Here is an 18,645-nt window from a genome sequence, read left to right as displayed (position 1 = left end):
AAGTAACAATAATATTCGCAAGTAAACATAATGTCTTAAGTTATCTTTGTAAAGAAACCTCATTGCTTTGCCAATCTCTGCTGTCTCAGACGACGACATCACTTCCTGTCGGCCACCGTAACTTCTGTTGGCTGCAATTCACAGCCTCACCACTAGATGCCACTAAAACTTACACACTGCACCTTTAAAACTCATCCTTGATCAGCAAAATTACATATTTAAAAGTTTAGTCCTTAAAAAATGCCTTAACTCGTAACTCGACACCCTTGGCTCATTTAGTATGCGCGGTTCTATGAATATGCAAATGAGCCCCGCCTCCACTCACTCAGAGATCCACTGGTGGACGATCACACGTTGATCTGATTGGTCAAGGTAGTGTGTGACGTCAGAAACACCAGCGATTTCAAACCGTGTGTTTGAGACTGTCTTTGGTTCACTGCAGTTTTAAGCAGAAAATACTCAGCAATGCTGTCGACTTATGAACTTACACATGTGTGTGTTAAAGCAGATTAAAAACAACACATACACACATAAACTACAGTAAAAGCTGGATTTACACCATGTTTGACTCAACACTGGACTATTTTATTTAACTACTGTTTAAAAATGTATGGGTTAAAATGATCCCAAAATAGGTCGGACATTAAAGCCTCACAGAAATACTAGAGTATTTATTAACAAGCAAGAACATCTAGGAATAGGACATATAGGCAAGAGTAAAAACAATGTGTGTGAGTGAGAAAAAGTGCAGGAGAGAATGACAACTCAGCAGTTATACAGTTAAACTAAATTGCTTTTTAAAAGTGTAAAGTTTCATAACTTACTTTTACAAAACAAATTCGACCATATTTCGCTTATTTTTTCACCTGCCAACGGACACACTAATAACTCTACAGCCAAAACCATCAGCCAAGAAACACTGAAAGTTGGGAATCGATAGGATTTTCTCCTCTCCGTTTCACAATGGGTAACACAAAAATGACCCAAGCATGGAAAAAATAACCCAAAAAATGACCCAAGCATGGAAAAAATAACCCAAAAAATGACCCAAGCATGGAAAAAATAACCCAAAAAATGACCCAAGCATGGAAAAAATAACCCAAAAAATGACCCAACAGGCTCAAAGCAGAGTTTGTGATTGTTGAACTTTTGACTTCACATGCCAAACGATCCTTCTTCCCGGCGCACACAGCATTCATTAATAATATTTCTATATTGAGCAGAGGAGGATTCTTCGAGGATAAATAAAAGCTAATGTTTTCCATTTGTAATTGTGCATGGAAAAAGTGCTGTCGACTTATGAACTTACACATGGTGTGTGTTAAAGTGTATTAATAACACCATAGACACATAAACTACATTAAACGCTGGACTTTACGATCGCTTCTGTAATGTCCTCTCGTTCTCTTCAGTAATAAACAGTGAAGGAATTTAAATGACATAATTTAGACCTTTACACTCTCATGAAACCACCAAGAATACATTATAATCAGAAATTATGCAAACTCGTGACCTTTAAGGGAAAGAACGATAATTTATGAACTACAACAAAGTTCCTTTAAAGTCAGTAAAACTGGTAATGCTAAATTAAAATGTCTTTGGACAAACTACACAATTGGGGGTGGGGTGGTTTATCATTTAAGATGATAATTATTATAAGCATGTGTGTGTGTGTGTGTGTGTGTGTGTGTGTGTGTGTGTGTGTGTGTGTGTGTGTGTGTGTGTGTGTGTGTGTGTGTGTGTGTGTGTGTGTGTGTGTGTGTGTGTGTGTGTGTGTGTGTGTGTTCCACAGATCGCAGAACTGGTCGCCACGGAGTTCTTCGAGCAAGGAGATAAGGAGCGGAGAGAGCTGAACATCGAGCCGATCGTACGCGCTTTACTGGCTCCATAGAAACGGTTATATCGTGGTTTATGAGACTTCCGGCGTAACAATGACAATAACCATGTGACTCTATCCTCCCCAAGGACCTGATGAACCGGGAGAAGCAGGATAAAATTCCCAGCATGCAAGTGTCTTTCATCGATGCCATCTGTACGCAGTTATACGAGGTACATCACACACACTGTTCTTTTATCATGCTAATGCACTACGGATGCTAGCGGTTGCTAATTAACGCTAGAAACATGCTAGTAATGAGTGCTAAATCATGCTAGCAATGTCTGCTAAATCATGTTAGCAACATGCTAAAATATGTTAAATCATGTTCGCAACATGCTAAAATATGTTAAATCGTGTTAGCAACATGCTAAAATATGTTAAATCATGTTAGCAACATGCTAAAATATGTTAAATCGTGTTAGCAACATGCTAAAATATGTTAAATCATGTTAGCAACATGCTAGAAATGGGCATATTCATGTTACAAACATGCTGGCATTGTGCTAAATTATGTTATGTTAATTATTAAATTATGCAAATTCATGGAAAATAATAGCAATATGTTTAAAACTTGTGAACCTGTTAGCAAAAATGTTAAAACATGTTAACAAAAATGCTATTGTACAAAATAATGCTAACAACATGTTAAAACATGTTAACAATGCGCTAATTGATGATAGAAAAACATAATACTACCAAAAAATAATACCAATGTGTAAAACATGTAAATCTGTTAGCATAGGCCTACATGCTAAAACATGTTAGCAGATTGTTGAATCATGCTAGCAACATGCTAACAATGTGCTAAATCATGCTATCAAAATGCTAAAACATGTTGACACATTTTCAAATTCACGTTATTACATGCAACATGCTAATCATGCTAACAATGTGCTAATCCATGTTAGAAACATGCTAACAATGTGCTAAATCATGCAATCAATATGTTAAAATTAGTTTGTTATGTTCTAGTTCATGCTAGAATCATGTTAACACTGTTAAATCATGGTAGCAGGATATTAATAATGTTAGCAAAGGGCTGTGGTTGTGTTAGCTACATGCTAATAATCTGCTAAATCTTTCATGTTATCACACACAACATTCTTGTCATGCTAGAAATATGTTGATGTGTTAAATCATGCTAGCAATATATATATATATATATTCAAACTGAAAGCCTTCAAACTTTAAGCTTTTTAAACTACTTCAAACTCTGGTCAGGCTTTCTCGTCCATCACTGAAGTCTGTCTTCTTCTTCTTCTGCTGTCCTGTGTGTGTGCGCAGGCGCTGACGGGTCTCTCGGAGAACTGCTCCCCCCTGCTGGAGGGATGTAGGAAGAACAGGCAGAATTGGAAGATTCTCGCTGAACAAGGAGAAGAAGGAGCTTTGCTGAAAGAAGGACTTTAAGTTTCCGCATCGTTCCCTGGCCCTCTCCCGGAGACTGAAGGACTGCAGGACCCTGGCTCGATGACTTCCACAACGCACACCTGAGTAGGCTTGGGTGAAAGATGTCTCAGAATAACGTCACCTCTTGACTCAACACTTGATGGAATGGAGATGAAGAGACTTGCTTTTAAACTGTGACTCAAACATCTAGACTCGTCAAAGGAATGTTCCAGGTTCAATACAAGTGTTTGTGAAATGCTGTTACCACAGAAAATCATTCATGACAAAAACCATAAACCGTAGACTGTAAAAAAATATGTTCGTAGTTTTCGTAAATGTGGGCGGAGCCGGCCGTCGCCATCTTGTTAGCGCTTCACTCGCGGATAAACGAAAACGTGCAGCGAGGCGGATTAGCTGAGGTGACGCTAACAGACAAATGGCTAGCAGTGACATCAGCGGCAATCCACCTGTCACTCAAGTGGCCACGCCCTTAATTATAGCAGCAAATACTGTTTTCAACACTGATAATAAAAATAACTATTATTAATAATTGAGCGTTTTTTTACAATACAACTCTAAAGGTCCTTGCGTATACGTTTTTTTTATATTCGTCATTCGGTGGCTCCGAATTGTCAAAACGCCACTTAAAATGTTTGCTACGGATGCGGAAAACGCAGAAAATCGAATCCCCAAAAAAATTATGACGAAAGTTTTGGAGGCGGTGTGTAAACGTGACTGACAAAACATCAGGTCGTATTTATTCTTTAACGTGCGAAAAGTTTGGTTTGCAAGGACCGTAATGGGCAAGACGTTCCACAGGCAGAAAAGTCGTATTTGTCTACTGTCACGAACATGTAACCAATCCCGTTTACGTGTTTTATAGCGTTGAGCAATGCAGCCAATCACAGGCATGTCTGTTGGTTTCTTGAACACAATGGCCAATCAGAGGCGCTCGTGGACATTGTGTCTGTCACGTGACAAATGAACGAAAGCTTCGGAAGGTAAAGTAAATATTTATGTTCCTTATCAATTATCTTTGGCTGTATTATAATGATTTCTTGATTTAGAATATGATCAAGATTGCGTAGGTGGACGTGTTCGGGGAATTTGGCATTTAAATGAACTATTACAAATCTGAGTCATTTTGTTAATTTAAGAAGCTTTAAATGACTCGAAATAAAGATTCGTTCATTTTGATGAATGAGAGAGTCAGTAAAATGATCCGAACTTTTCTTAGAGGAACACTCGAGAGTTGAACAGTTTTACCGTTTTCGAATCCATTCAGCCGATCTCCGGCTCTGGCGGTAGCACTTTTAGCATAGCTTAGCATAGATCATTGAATCTGATTAGCATCTTTCTCAAAACAATGACCAAAGAGTTTCGATATTTTTCAGAATTAAAACTGGACTCTTCTGTAGTTACATCGTGTACTAAGACCGACAGAAAATTAAAAGTTGGGATTTTCTAGGGCAATATGAACTATCCTCTCATTCCTGCGTAATAATCAAGAACTGCTGCTGGAACTGGAAGAAGTTCATATTCGGAGATCGGCTGAATGGATTCGAAAACGGTAAAACTGTTTAGCGGCGCCCCCTTTTTTTTAATAGACATGAAAACACACACTCTGAACTTAAATGGTTGTAATTCAAGGCTGCTTTGGAATATAGATGTAAGATTGGTCTTGTTTTAAAGAAGACATTTGGCAGATTTTTGTAGAAGTGAAATACATTAAGAAAGTTAAACAGAAAAAAAAGTGTGAGTTTAGGAAAATGTACAAAATTTTAATTATTCATATTTTATATAAAATATATATTTTCAAAACCTGGTGGACTCTAAAACTGCAAAAAAATCAAAGCCAAAAAACTGAACAAGTTGTGTTTCAAATGTTAGGTTGATATCTCAGAAGATGAGCGTTCAGTGAGATGTAGTTTGGGCGCAGTACCACACTTCTCCACTAGTGGACATCACTGCCCATATAAGGGCGCCTCCATCTCCATATGTGGTTTGAGAGATCTGAACCATTATTTTTACAATTTTCATACAATTTATGAAGTTGACATGCTATTCAGAAGTAGTGTTGGAAGTTTGGCAGATTTTGAAATGAATTCAACCTCTAAGAAACACAGAAGATCACGTATGTGCATTATAGCTCGCCGCCACATCACTAATGCTGATTCTATTATTGTTTTCTTTATATTTAAAACATATTCAGAACTTTTTTTCTAAAAGAATTGAACGGATGCTATCTTCTGAACTCTTGGCATGAAAACAAACTGAGGTTTCTACCATTCTTTCATGATTTTTCATGTTCATCAATATTTCAAAATAAAGGTCTGAACACGCCTCAGGAGGATAAACATATTCTTGCTGCAAATTGATAAATTACGGCTCCTCTGTAATTTATTTTGAAAATCAGTCACCAAATATGTAAACTAGAGATTGTAAGCTTTCAAATGATATATAGTTTGTCAAGGTTTAGGATATTACTGTTTGGCGTAGGGCTGGGATAAACGATTATTTTTTAAACGATTAATCTAACGATTATTTTCCCCAGTCCGATTCGATTTCGATTATCTGCCCATTAATTGACTATAATAGCAATTCATACATGTTGATTTACATGTCTGAATGAAAAAAAACATGAATTCCTTAACATTGCAATAGCCTATATGTTTATTGCTCTTAAAATTCCAAAATAAAACATTGTACAAGTGCATGCATTTCTTAGTCAGAGGTAGCATTCAATAAAACCTTGATTAAATATCAACAAGTAGGCTAATCAAATCCTATGTGTGTAATATAAAGATTTCAGATTAATATATTCGTTTTCCTTAAAATTTGAATTAACAGAACAACTTAAACACTTTGCAGTTTGAATGATGTCCTGTAAACAAAATGACGGAGTATGTTTTTGTTTCCACTGTTCGATCGCGCCTCACACTCACACACACACACACACACACACATAATTAAACACTCTGCGACTTTGCGATCGCGCCTCTCTCTCTCTCTCTCACACACACACACACACACACATAATCAAACACTCTGCGACTTTTCGATCGCGCCTCTCTCTCTCTCACACACACACGCGTACACAAATATAATCAAACACTCTGCGACTTTGCGATCGCGCCTCTCTCTCTCACACACACACACAGACTCACACACATAATCAAACACTCTGCGACTTTTCGATCGCGCCTCTCTCTCTCTCACACACACACGCGTACACAAATATAATCAAACACTCTGCGACTTTGCGATCGCGCCTCTCTCTCTCACACACACACACAGACTCACACACATAATCAAACACTCTCAGACTTTTCGATCGCGCCCGCGCCTCTCTCTCTGCCGTGGTGCTAGAATGGAAGGCCATCTCCATTTTGCAAAGACGACATATCAGGGAATTGTTTCCTTTTTAATTAAAGAATTCCCACACTTTAGAGGAACGAGTGCGTGCCGCCTTGCACTTCTGAAAGTCTGAGGAGCGAGTGGTGTTGCTACTACTCTCCGACGCCGCCATTTTTGTTTTGGGTCTGACGAATCGACGTGCATATTTTGCGTCGACGTATTTATGACGTCGACGCGTTGTCCCAGCCCTAGCTGTGGGAAATGAGCCTATTTCCAAAAAAAAGTGCAGTGTTCCTCTAACACTCGATATTCCTCTCATTATAACAAACAACGTGTAGAACGGTGTAAATACGAGATTCGTTGATTAAAACGGATGAACTAAGACGAGAAACAGCTTTTTAGTGATCATCTTTGCGCTCTTTCTAGGCTATAATTCATTCAGAAGTTATAATATTTACTCACGGATTAGTTCTGGAAACTGCGATGAAGACACGGCGATAATAACCGCTAATCCAAGATTGTGTAGGAAATTAATCAGCTCATTAATCAAAATAATTTCTAGTGGTAATCGACAGCATCTCCACTTGTATTGAGTCCAGAACATCCCTCATGTTTTCTTGTAGTCCGTGTTTGTTCAGCTCACTCACTGAATTACTGAGATACGCACACACTAATCTGCTAATGCGCTGTTAGCACTGTTAGCATAAGCCGATATTTAAACGAACACAGTCGTTTTTCACTGTTTAACCCTTTCATGTCACTTTGTAAAATACCTTTATATCATGTTGTAGATTTTTTCTTTGTGTTCACTTGCATTGCATACTGTGATATATGAACTTATTTATCATCTGTTACACAAACGTGTGTTAAATTCTTTGACAATCACGACTAACACTTGTATCGGAAATAAGATGTCTGTAGAAATGTAAAGTTAAAGCAAAATGTTGAAGAAGGACTTGTTGATGGATCTAGTATTTTCTATTATTATTTATTATACAATATTTTACCAATCATAAAAGGATAACACCTTGAGTCTATATTGTAGTTTGTTTTGGATGAACAAGAGTGGTGGACAACATTTTTTTGACAATGGTTCCTCTCTCAAGTTTTTGACTATAAAAGAATTGGCCATGGACCCATTTAACATTGGAGTCAATGGGCATGTCCGCAAATGTCATTAAAACAGCCAATAATGTTCGTTTACAAAACTGTTAAACTCACCGAGTGATTAGTGAAGTTAGTTGATGTTCCAGAAACAAAAAGTGTTTCGAAATACAGTTTCTGTCGTGTTTTATTCGTCATTTTGTAAAATCCCATTGAATTCTGTTGAAGGACTGAGTGCTCGTTAATATAAATGCGCTAACGGAAACAGAAAGGGGGCGGTTTACATTTGGTCGATGTAGTTTTTTTGCTCGCTTCCGTTTCTCATAAGGCTAGCGAGCAGAGCTCTTTACCACAGTTTTTGACCGCACAAATTCTAACCATATTGAAAGACGTGACCACTGACCAGTGCAATATGAAGTTGAACTCGACTGTGACCGTGAGTGTCCCGCGAGACATAAACATCGGTTATCGCCATCAAGTGGTCGGGAGTGTGCTAACGCTTCAGATTCAAATATTGAGCGGAAGTTACACGGTTCTGAAAAAATAGTTCCACTATAGCAAAATAAACTGATTGGAATCATATATTGCGACGATATATTGTTTATAATCATCAACGAACACCACTAACCACTCGGTGAGTTTAACAATTTTGTAAACTAACATTATTGGCTGTTTTAATGACATTTGCGGACATGCACATTGACTCCAATGTTAAATGGGTCCATGGCCAATTCTATTATAGTCAAAAACTCGAGAGAGGAACCATTGTCAAAAAAATGTTGTCCACCACTCTTGTTCATCCAAAACAAACTACAATATAGACTCAAGGTGTTAAATACCGGAATTATCCTTTAAGAATGCACCTAATTAACTCTTTCCCTGCCAGCATTTTATTTTTGTTTTTAAAGTTGCCAGCATTTTCGATCATTTTCACAAAACTTGTATGGCCCCAGAATATTGTTGTATGAATATATAAACATTAAACGACCCTTCCCGGGTCGACATTTCTTTCGTAACGTTTATTTATACGCTGATGAATGTTTAAGATTCAGGTACAAGTTGTAAACTTTTAATATCAACATTTGTCAAACATAAAAAAATAAAAAAAGTAACATGATTTATGAAAATGTTTTTTAACCGATTTTTTAAAACAGCTTTGTTTTGACAAAATTTGATTATTATTAATTAATAGTATACTGGTTTTTTTTTTTTACTTTTTATGCTTAGAACATCTTAACTGAACAATTAAATTTAAAGGTATAATGAAAATAATGTTTACTTTTCCTAAGTTGGCTCAACTTTTGTTTTGTAGACTCATTTCATAAAGTCAAGAAGTTACTTCTGACATGATGAGCGCACAGCAAGTGTGTGTTTTCTGCATATGAAGTTCTTGCACTTCACACACGGTGCTGGTTTTGCTCTCGCACTCGGATGGGCACACACACACACACCTCACATCACAAGTGCCCTGCCGTACATAACATACATGTTTTTATTCTGTGTCTGTACAGTTTATTTTGAATAGCTGCCTATGAGGGTCAAATTGACACTATTAGTTATAGTACGAACGAACGTATAGTTATTATGTTTGTATATGTCAAAACACATCAGCATGTTGAAACTTTGCATGCATGTTCATGATGATAAATGAGAAAGTCACAAAATATCAAGAAAAAAAACAGGTTTAATTTTATTTCAGGAAGCTTGAATAAATAAATGATAGCTAATTTTTACAATCTGTGGCTGACAAAATATTTTTCTGTATTGAAATAAGTATGGAAAAGCAAATTTTTTAGCTTAATAAGGCAGTAAAAAGCCACAATAACAAAATATAACCAATAAATGTTATTTTGGGTCGGTAAAGTTGCCTTAGAGCATTCAAATATGCGGGTCAAATTGACCCGCGAACATCACGAACGTAATAGTAATTTTGTTTGTATATGTCAAAACACATCAGCATGTTGAAACTTTGCATGCATGTTCATGATGATAAATGAGAACAAGTCACAAAATATCAAGAAAAAAAACAGGTTAACCAGTATTTCCAACAACTAGAAAATCGAAACAGGTCAAATTGACCCGCAACACAAGGGTTAAAACGCAGATTGCCGCAGAAACTCGTCAGTGGCGGGGAAGAGTTAAAAAGCACTTTAAGTTCATCAATAAAGTAAAATTTAAATTGTTTTGTCTAATTTAACGGTATTTTATAGTTGACCAGTTGACAAATTGAATGGAGAATGTGTATGGATGCTGTAGCTGGTCACCATTATTTTATTTTAAAAAAAATGTTGCAGTTCACTTTAGGTCGGTAAATTAACTTATCAGATAATGAAATACGGTTTATTACTGTAAATTTTAAAAATTAAGTCTGTAAAACATAATATGCCGGGTATTTTGAGCGGGGTTTTTTTTAACAGTGTGAATATGGTAATAAACTACATATGGTAATAAAGCATTTTAATTGTTAATTTACTTGTTTTTTTTTTTTTTTATACATATGTCAATAAGTGATGTTTTAAAACAAACGTTCATTGTTGATTCTCTACAGTAATGCAAATCAGCTTTTTGGGATAGTTTACTTTTTAAACCATCATCATAAAGTAAGAACCAGTATTACATTAACATATAAATACATAACTAATAATATAGCAGTAAATTAAAAACTTTAGAATTTGTGATCAAATGTATTCTTGACAGGCTTTGTGCAAATCTCCTAATATGTGAACTTAGATTTGTGTCGCCATCTAGAGGAAACATCACAGCAGCGCATAAATCACAAACACAATCTTGGAAACAAGATATTTATTTTCTGTATTAGGAAATACAGTCTTTAAAACAACAACATAAGAAATAAGCTTTATATAGATATATACACGAGACAGAAGACGGTGGCGGCGGCGCGATCACATGGAGTTTGTCCTCTTGTAGGCCACCATACTGTTGACCTTGTGGATGGAGGTGGTGAAGGACCGCAGGCGCACCTCCTCTGATTGGTCGATGAGCTGAGGCCCAGACTCCTCCCACTGCTCCGGCACCTGCAGGTCTTTATCCGTGTAGATCAGCAGGTCGAACGCGCCTGGCGGAGACGAAGAAGAGTGAGTCACATTATAATACAGAGTCCAACACTTTAACGTTTGAATCAATCATTCGATACGCTGGAATTACATCGGATGACCTTAAACCCACCCGCACACCCAAACCTGTCCTGAACTAACAGGACATACAGCATAATATCACATGTGTGACCCTGGACCACTAAACCAGTCACATGGGTCAATTTTTTTAAATTGAGATTTATACATAATCTGAATAAATAAGCTTTCCATTGATGTATGGTTTGTTATAAGACAATATTTGGTTGAGATATGACTGTGAAAATCAGTAAAAAATACACGTTTTATATATTTACGTTAGGAAATTTACTAAATATCTTCATGGAACATGATCTTAATATCCTCATGATTTTTGGCATAAAAGAAATACACTGCACTTAATTTATCATACCGGTAAGTGCATAGTAGTTAAAGACACCTAATATAAAAAGGACCAAAGTCGTTTACAGTCTAATGAATGGAATTTGCATATGCAAAATTGCTGAAACTAAAGGAATAATTGGCACAATATATACCTAGGCCTAATTAATTAAGGAATTAGATCTACCTATATATATATATATATATATATATATATATATATATTAGGGATGTCAATTTTCACAAATTCCCATGATCGATCGTCGTTTAAATTAACGATCAATTAATCGTTAGCCTTAATGCTGCACATGCGTCTGCAGTGACGGCCAATAGCAGGACAGGGTCGGCAAATCCTGCTCAAAACGCGATGTCCCTCACCAAATGAATGAGAATGTTTTTTAATTCTGTTTTTTAATTTCTTTAATTCTCCTCCTCTCCACTCCGACTTCAACCAACCGGAACTGGACAAATACTCTGATTCATTCTGAACTTCATACACTGTTCACTCATTGGCCAGAGGAGAACTGGCCCCCGACTGAGCCTGGGTTCTCCCAAGGTTTTTTTCTCCATTCTGTCCCTGATGGAGTTTTGGTTCCTTGCCGCTGTTGCCTTACCTTCTGGCTTGCTTAGTTGGGGACATTTAATATTCAACAATATTATAGATCTGCCTTAAAGGTGGATGATGATGAAATTATTTTTTTTTGTATTATTTTCATGTTATCACTGTGAAGCTGCTTTGATACAATCTGTATTGTAAAAAGCGCTATATAAATAAAGATGACTTGACTTGACTTTAATCTAAATAAAGGGCTAGTAGGATTGTAAAATGTTTCGATGTGATTGATCATTTAATTAAATTAATTATTTAATGATCAAATATAATGACTACTACTAATACAACGGGTCACCAGCGCCGCCTCAGACGCAGAATGTGTGCCTGTGGACGTGCTGTCTGAACAACGCAACTAAACCCACTGCACAACAACAACACAATAGTGTTCTCATGTTGTGTAATATGTCAGTCCCAAATTATTCATCGTTATTATTAGTCGTGCATTTCTGCTTGAGCCGTGCGCGCTGAATGAAGGATACCGTTAAACTGGAGCACTTACACTGTAAAATCTAACATTGTTCTTACTAAGACTTTTTTAGTTAACTTTACTTAATGTCCAACAATTTATTGATCTTACTTAAAATGATTTAGTAATCTGTACTGTTTGCATGCTATGCCTTTGTTACTCAGAAAACCCAAGTAAACATTACTTGACTGGTTTGAGTACCATTTTGCCAAAGCAAAAAAACAGACGGGGCAAATGGTTTTTGAGGCGGGGCAATTCTTTTCACTTATTTCTTCCACTTCTGCAGTCATAATTCATTTTCCAGTCACCTGGAATGTTATTGTCAATAAAACAAAACATTTTGGGAGAACGTCACATAAGTTGACTTCATAAATTCATGTTGATATCCTAAAATTTCTCACCGTTATTGTGATTAGTGTTCCCTTTGGTTGGGCATTTGGAACGTCATTTACATTATTGTAATTCTCTTCCAATTGATGCAATGCAACATAAAACGCAGTTATTTGATTCAAAGGAAGTGAAGTAATAAATATTATATATATTTATACTTAAATTATTTCCATGTTTTGAATGAATGTATTAATGATATATAACATAACTTTAATGAATAATAATGATCTTTTAACATTTTATTGTTAACACTTATGGCATAAACTTTTAATTGGGTTGTTATAATTCCTCTATATTTGGGACAATATCTTGCTATTTGTCTTGAGTCACACACAGACTTCAACATTCAGCATGCAAACCACAACAATGGTAACAAGTTTATTTTTTTATTATTAATTAGACCATTATAATTTTATTTGATGTCTCTTGTCAATATAACCCCAAAAATGATAACAAATAAAATTATAATGGTAAAATAAAGCCAAAAATAGTAAAACAAAGCAATTAATTTATTCATGCCACAATGCACTATGGGAGTACACTTCCTCAGATCACAGATATAATTAAGTTGACAAAACTTAAATGGATTAATTTATGCTTAATTAAATTAAGGCAATGAGTTTGCATGCTTTTTTTAAGTAAGGTTTACTAATTGGATTTCACAGTGTAGTTTGCTAGCGCGTTATTTAACTCAAAGAAACGCATCCTATGTGAGATTCATCAGATATATTCAAAATAAAACATAATATTACAAATTATTTCTGCAAATTATTTTTTACAGTCTATTATTTGACTGTTTGTTTTTTATTTAAAAAAAAGCGTGTTATTTTGAAAGCGTGTTAGGCTGTGTGTTATCTAGTCAGATATGACGGCGCGCTGCAACACGCATCACCGCAGATGATCGGTCAAGCCAACGTGCAAACTATCGCAAATCAAAGTGAAAGTCACAGACGCTTTAACACACAATAATAATAATCTTCATTAAAAGTAAAGAAACGAAATGATCTTACCAGGGCTGCCGCTCTCTCTTATTGCAGTCTTTGATGTTAGCTGACGATCAATAATGCAGCTCATATCTGTTGCTTTCGGGGACATTAAATCCATATAGAGTGCGGGAATTGAAGATCGGATTTATGTCCGTTTTGCAAAAACACATTTAGGCCTATGTGACCCGGTGTAAATGGAATCGTTTTGATAAAAAAGATAGCTATCCGATCTGAGAAAACGCATGAAGTGGCGTGAACAGCCCCAGAAACGCAGCAGATAGTTGTATTCGAATACATAGCCGGTTATTTGATATTCGTTCGAATTTGATTTCTCAAATGTGACAGCCCTAATATATATATACCAAATATAGAGGACAACAAAGTCAGTCACATCAGATATACAGTGAGGAACACACTCCAGATGTTCTCCATATAGTGTCTTCAACGGTCCAGCGGGTCGAAGGTCCAGATGTGATATTCAGCTTCAAAGTCTCTCACGATCCAGCCGAGGAATAAGAGTCTCATCCAGACAAACCAGCGGCCATTTTATAACTAAATACACATTTATATACTTTTAACCACTAATGCTGGTCTTGCACTCGCTGTGATGTGAGACACATTACACAATCAGGTTGAAAGGTCAAGCGTGTGCGGGTCAGAAATGTGGAGTCGGGTGAAAACCTCTCATCTCATCGTCTCCTCCAACTTCAGAATCGTCCGACATCGTTGTTTTATCTTATTTTATCATTTTTGTAAAGGGCGTTTGACTCAGTCTTTGCACATTCGCTTTATAAACACTGGGTCTGTTCTTCCGCCGACGTCACGCTTGACCTTTCACCCTGATGATGTAATGTGTGGCGCATCACAGCGAGTGCAAGACCAGCATTAATGTTTAAAAGTATATACACGAGTATTTAGTTATAAAATGGCGGCTGGTTTGTCTAGATGAGACTTATTCCTCGGCTGGATCGTGAGAGACTGAAGCTGAAACTCACATCTGGACCTTCGACCCGCTGGACCGTTGAAGACACTATATGGAGAACATCTGGAGTGTGTTCCTCACACACCTTCATTTCTTTTCCACTGAAGGAAGACATGAACATCGTGGATGACGTGCGGGAGAGTAAATTATCAGGAAATTTCAATCCTGGAGGTAAATGCGACATATCTGTGGTTGCGGTCGGAGTGAGCGGTCCTCCGGCACGGATGTACTCACAGGCCGTCTCCAGCAGCGGCAGGAAGGTGACGGTGGCGGTGACCTGCCGGATGACCGAGCGGATCTCCTCCTGGATGGCTTTGATGGACTTCTCCCTGGGAGCGCTGGAACACACGAGCATGGACGTTCAGATTCGCATTGGTCACGCAAGACAACATTCAGATTTAACCGGTTAACTTCATAGGTTGGGCATCGAATACTTGTTCTAAAATAAAAATTTCGATTCCTCTGTGAGCATTTCAATATGACATTAAACCATTCAAGTGTGTTAAACTCCTGCTCTTTCAGTCCTGCACACACACACACACACACACGAGAGAATAAAACACACACCCGCTCTCCTTCGCCGCCTTGTCACACTCGATGTCGAACTGCCATCGCTCCAGAACCTCGTTGGTCTCCAGACACGTGATCACGACCACCAGCTTCTGAACCGTGCAGTCGAACAACCATTCTGCAGACACACGGACATCACTGAGCACACACACACACACAAGAGGACATCTCGACAACTAGAGGTCTACACGGAGCACCCGAGACCCGTTCGGTTCTATATATTACATGGTCAGCCGGGTCCGGGTCTGTTTAACATTGTGTGTAATATAGCCGAGTCGCTCGGACTCGGAGAACACCCCGCCGTGATCACAGTCAGTCAGTCATACCCCTTTTCCACCAAGGCAGAGCTGGTGCTGGTTCGGAGCCAGAGCCTAGTTTCAAATCGGTTCTTTGTTTTTCCACCGCCAAAGCACCAGCTCCGAACCAGTAAAAGTGGTTCTTAAGTAGCACCAAATCATTGCAGGGTCTAGAACGGAGCCAAGTAAGAACCGCTTGCGTCAGGGGCTGGGGGCGGGGTTACCGTGACCAACAAGACGAATAGAAACTTGTGACCGCCATTTTTAAATAGCAGCTAGTCGAGCTAATAGCAGCTCGATTATAATATCCGTCTATGTAAGTTACGGCGAGCTGCACGGACGTGTTGGATTCCGATGTATTTTTGCAATCCCATGAGGATCCATAGTATTGCAACGTCCGTTATTGTTGATGGCTTGTTCGAGATGCATCGGAGCGGCGCGGACCGATCAGAGCTCCGGGAGTATTTGTAGAGCATACGACTCCTTGTGCTTTTGATCGCTTTCGCAGTGCTTTAATGTCACGCGGCGATCGGTCTGCGAGAAGCCGAACCATCTCGAACAAGCCTGGTGTGTTTTTGTTTGGCGCTGCCGCGCTAGCGTTGCTGGGCAACATGAGATGTATACACAGTGACGTAAGATCTGGCTCTGTTTTGGCTCTCTAGCCTGTGGAAAGGCAAACCGGTTCTTAGAAGAACCGTCAGTAGAACCAACTCCGAACCGGCTCTAGCTCTAGCTCTGAACCAGCACCTGGTTCTTGTTGGTGGAAAAGGGGTATCAGTCAGCACTGCTTGTGTGTTTTTGTAATTTGCAACTTGTAAAATTAGGATAAGAAAAGTGTGTGCCAGCCAAATAAGGTTTAAAAACACAAACTGCGCTAAAAAGCTCTCCGGGTTGCTCTAGGCAGCTGACGCGAGTGCAGTCTCAAGCACGTCACGTTTCTATGACAACCAGAGCGGGACTTCTTCCGCCGCGCTTTACACTTCTCCAAACACTGCTTTACTACTCTCCCATTTTTATAATAATATGAATTAAGGGTGTCACGATTTCGATTTTAAATCGAAATCGATCGAAATTAAGTCACAATCTCGAACATCGAATTAAAAAAGAAATGGATGCTGCCACGCCCCCATGTCACGTTCGGTCGGCTTGTCAAGCGGGGCCGCACACGAAAAGCGCCGCGTCTTTGACAACTCGAGGTATCGCACACCAGACGAGAGGGCCGAATGGCGCCGCCGGTGTGTGTGTGTGTGTACACTCAGAGAATAATGTGTTCGCATTTTAAAGACGTGGCTCTGCGCGACGCATAGATTTATCTGTTAAACTCTTTGTTTATTTGTTTTGTTGTGAACTTGAATGTCATCTTCTGTGTCTTCCGAAATTAAGAAATATATCATGATATAAATGTTGGCCATATCGTCCAGCCCTATGTGTGGTGCTGTGTTTTCTTCAGACAGGTGTGTGTGTGTGTGTGTGTGTGTGTGTGTGTACCTTTGAGCTGTGTGATGACGTTGGTGAGGTAGTTCTTCAGCTTGGAGTCGGTGGTGAGATGAAGACTCATGTCGTACTGCGTGACTCTGGTGAAGGTCTCCGCTGGGTAAATCCCTCGCTGGTACAGGATACTGTTGATCCCGAACGCTACACAACACAACATAATAACGTTAGATCATCCATTTATGTTAAAGTTATGTTCTGGAACAGCCACAAAGGCACAGCACAATATTGCTATTGTATATATTTAAAGATCAACACTCACTGTAGTACAGCAGGAACTCAGGTTTACTTAATTATCTATATATTATTGTCATTGAGTATTAAATATGATTATCAGGCCTTTAATGAAGGTTTATTTGTTCATCTCTCAATCATTATATTGCATTGGGTCGAGCTTTGGTCATACAACTAAGCATTTAAATATCATCTAACGTTATTTTTATTTACATTGTATGCAACTGGATGCTATACTGTTTTTGATTATTTTATCTTACTTTTTGGCCACATAAATATCAGATTAGAAACAAATGGCTTATTTTGAGCCTCTGAATAAAATTCAGGAAGGGTTTTTTTTTTCTTCTTTCTTCTAGTGTAAGTTATGAACTTCATAAATCTCTACTATAAGCATGAAACCGTGATGCATCAAAAGCAATTCTCCAAAAACACATATGCAAACTCTTTTTAAATTTACTTGATAGTCTAAAATGTCCAATATATTTTTATTTTATTCGATTTTTCTGACTATTTCATCTGTCATGCTTTACAGGGTTAACGATCATATATTAACATCTTAAAACCACACATTTGAGATTAAAACAGCAAAGGGAAACAACTTTAACAATGGCACGAGACTTTTGAAAGAATATTCGGACACCTCGGGATGCCATTCGATTTCTATTGTAACGTTAAGCACGAGCACGAGCACGACAAACACTAACGACGACATGAAACGCATTAATCTGTCCGAAAATCAGTACTTACAGAAAAATTCGGCTACAAGTTCCGCACTCCCCTTCAGAGTGATTCCCTTCAACGTCTTAGACATCTTGAATTCAGTTTAGGTTCGGTAAGTGTGCGTATAAACTCAGTCTTCGATGCTGCGCTTGTTTTCTATTAACCGCCGACCAGTTTGAATCTGACGCTGCGTGTGACGTCAGCGCACGCGTCACTATGACAGATCACGTTCAACGAATCACCGTTCAGGAAGAAAAATATCTCGGTTTAAGTTTTGTAACAAGACCACGCAACAATTTACAAAGGTTGATAATTATATAAAATCAGAAGAAACCTGTAAAATTAAATAAATGGGAGCGATTTAATATCTTCTTTTAACGTTTTTATTTAATAAAAAAAAGAGTATATATGTTTTTAACTAAATAGGAAAATTCTGCTATAATTAACTCACCCTCAAGTTTGTCCAAACCTGTATGAATTTCTTTCCTCAGTTAAACACATAAAAAGAAGATATTTTGAATAATATCGGTTACAGTTTCTGGTCCCCATTAACTTCCATAGTAGGAAAAAATTCTATAGAAGTCAAAGTCCAACGTTTCCTGACATTCATCAGAATATCTTCTTTTGTGTTCAACCGAAGAAATAAATTCATACAGGTTTGGACCAACTTGAGGGTGAGTAGCCTACACAATGACAGA

The 18,645-nt window shown here is 37.9% G+C and overlaps 1 protein-coding gene across 1 annotated transcript; it reads right to left on the bottom strand.

Moving 5' to 3' along the window:
* Nucleotides 1-9,488: 9,488 nt before the first annotated feature.
* mad2l1 (MAD2 mitotic arrest deficient-like 1 (yeast)) lies at nucleotides 9,489-18,192 on the bottom strand. The gene is made up of 5 exons (XM_079604887.1): nucleotides 17,975-18,192; nucleotides 16,991-17,137; nucleotides 15,204-15,324; nucleotides 14,871-14,974; nucleotides 9,489-10,802 (listed from the first exon to the last, which is right to left on the bottom strand). Exons 1-5 carry the CDS (start codon nucleotides 18,036-18,038, stop codon nucleotides 10,630-10,632), a joined length of 609 nt encoding a protein of 202 aa, XP_079461013.1. The 5' UTR covers nucleotides 18,039-18,192; the 3' UTR covers nucleotides 9,489-10,629.
* Between the last annotated feature and the right edge of the window lie 453 nt (nucleotides 18,193-18,645).

Source organism: Phoxinus phoxinus (genome assembly GCF_949152265.1).
Source record: "Phoxinus phoxinus genome assembly, chromosome: 2".
Classification (NCBI taxonomy): Eukaryota; Metazoa; Chordata; class Actinopteri; order Cypriniformes; family Leuciscidae; genus Phoxinus; species Phoxinus phoxinus.
The sequence above is the reverse complement of the archived record's forward strand: the minus strand, read 5'-3'. Positions and strand labels throughout refer to the sequence as shown.

What these genes read in the sequence shown, in the direction of transcription:
- mad2l1 (XM_079604887.1), bottom strand. Translation starts at nt 18,038, where the DNA reads ATGTCTAAGACGTTGAAGGGAATCACTCTGAAGGGGAGTGCGGAACTT. An exon ending in CGTCATCACACAGCTCAAAG is followed by an intron (nt 15,325 to 16,990) that starts GTACACACACAC and finishes GTGTGTCTGCAG; the next exon opens with AATGGTTGTTCGACTGCACG. An exon ending in AAGGCGGCGAAGGAGAGCGG is followed by an intron (nt 14,975 to 15,203) that starts GTGTGTGTTTTA and finishes CGTGTGTTCCAG; the next exon opens with CGCTCCCAGGGAGAAGTCCA.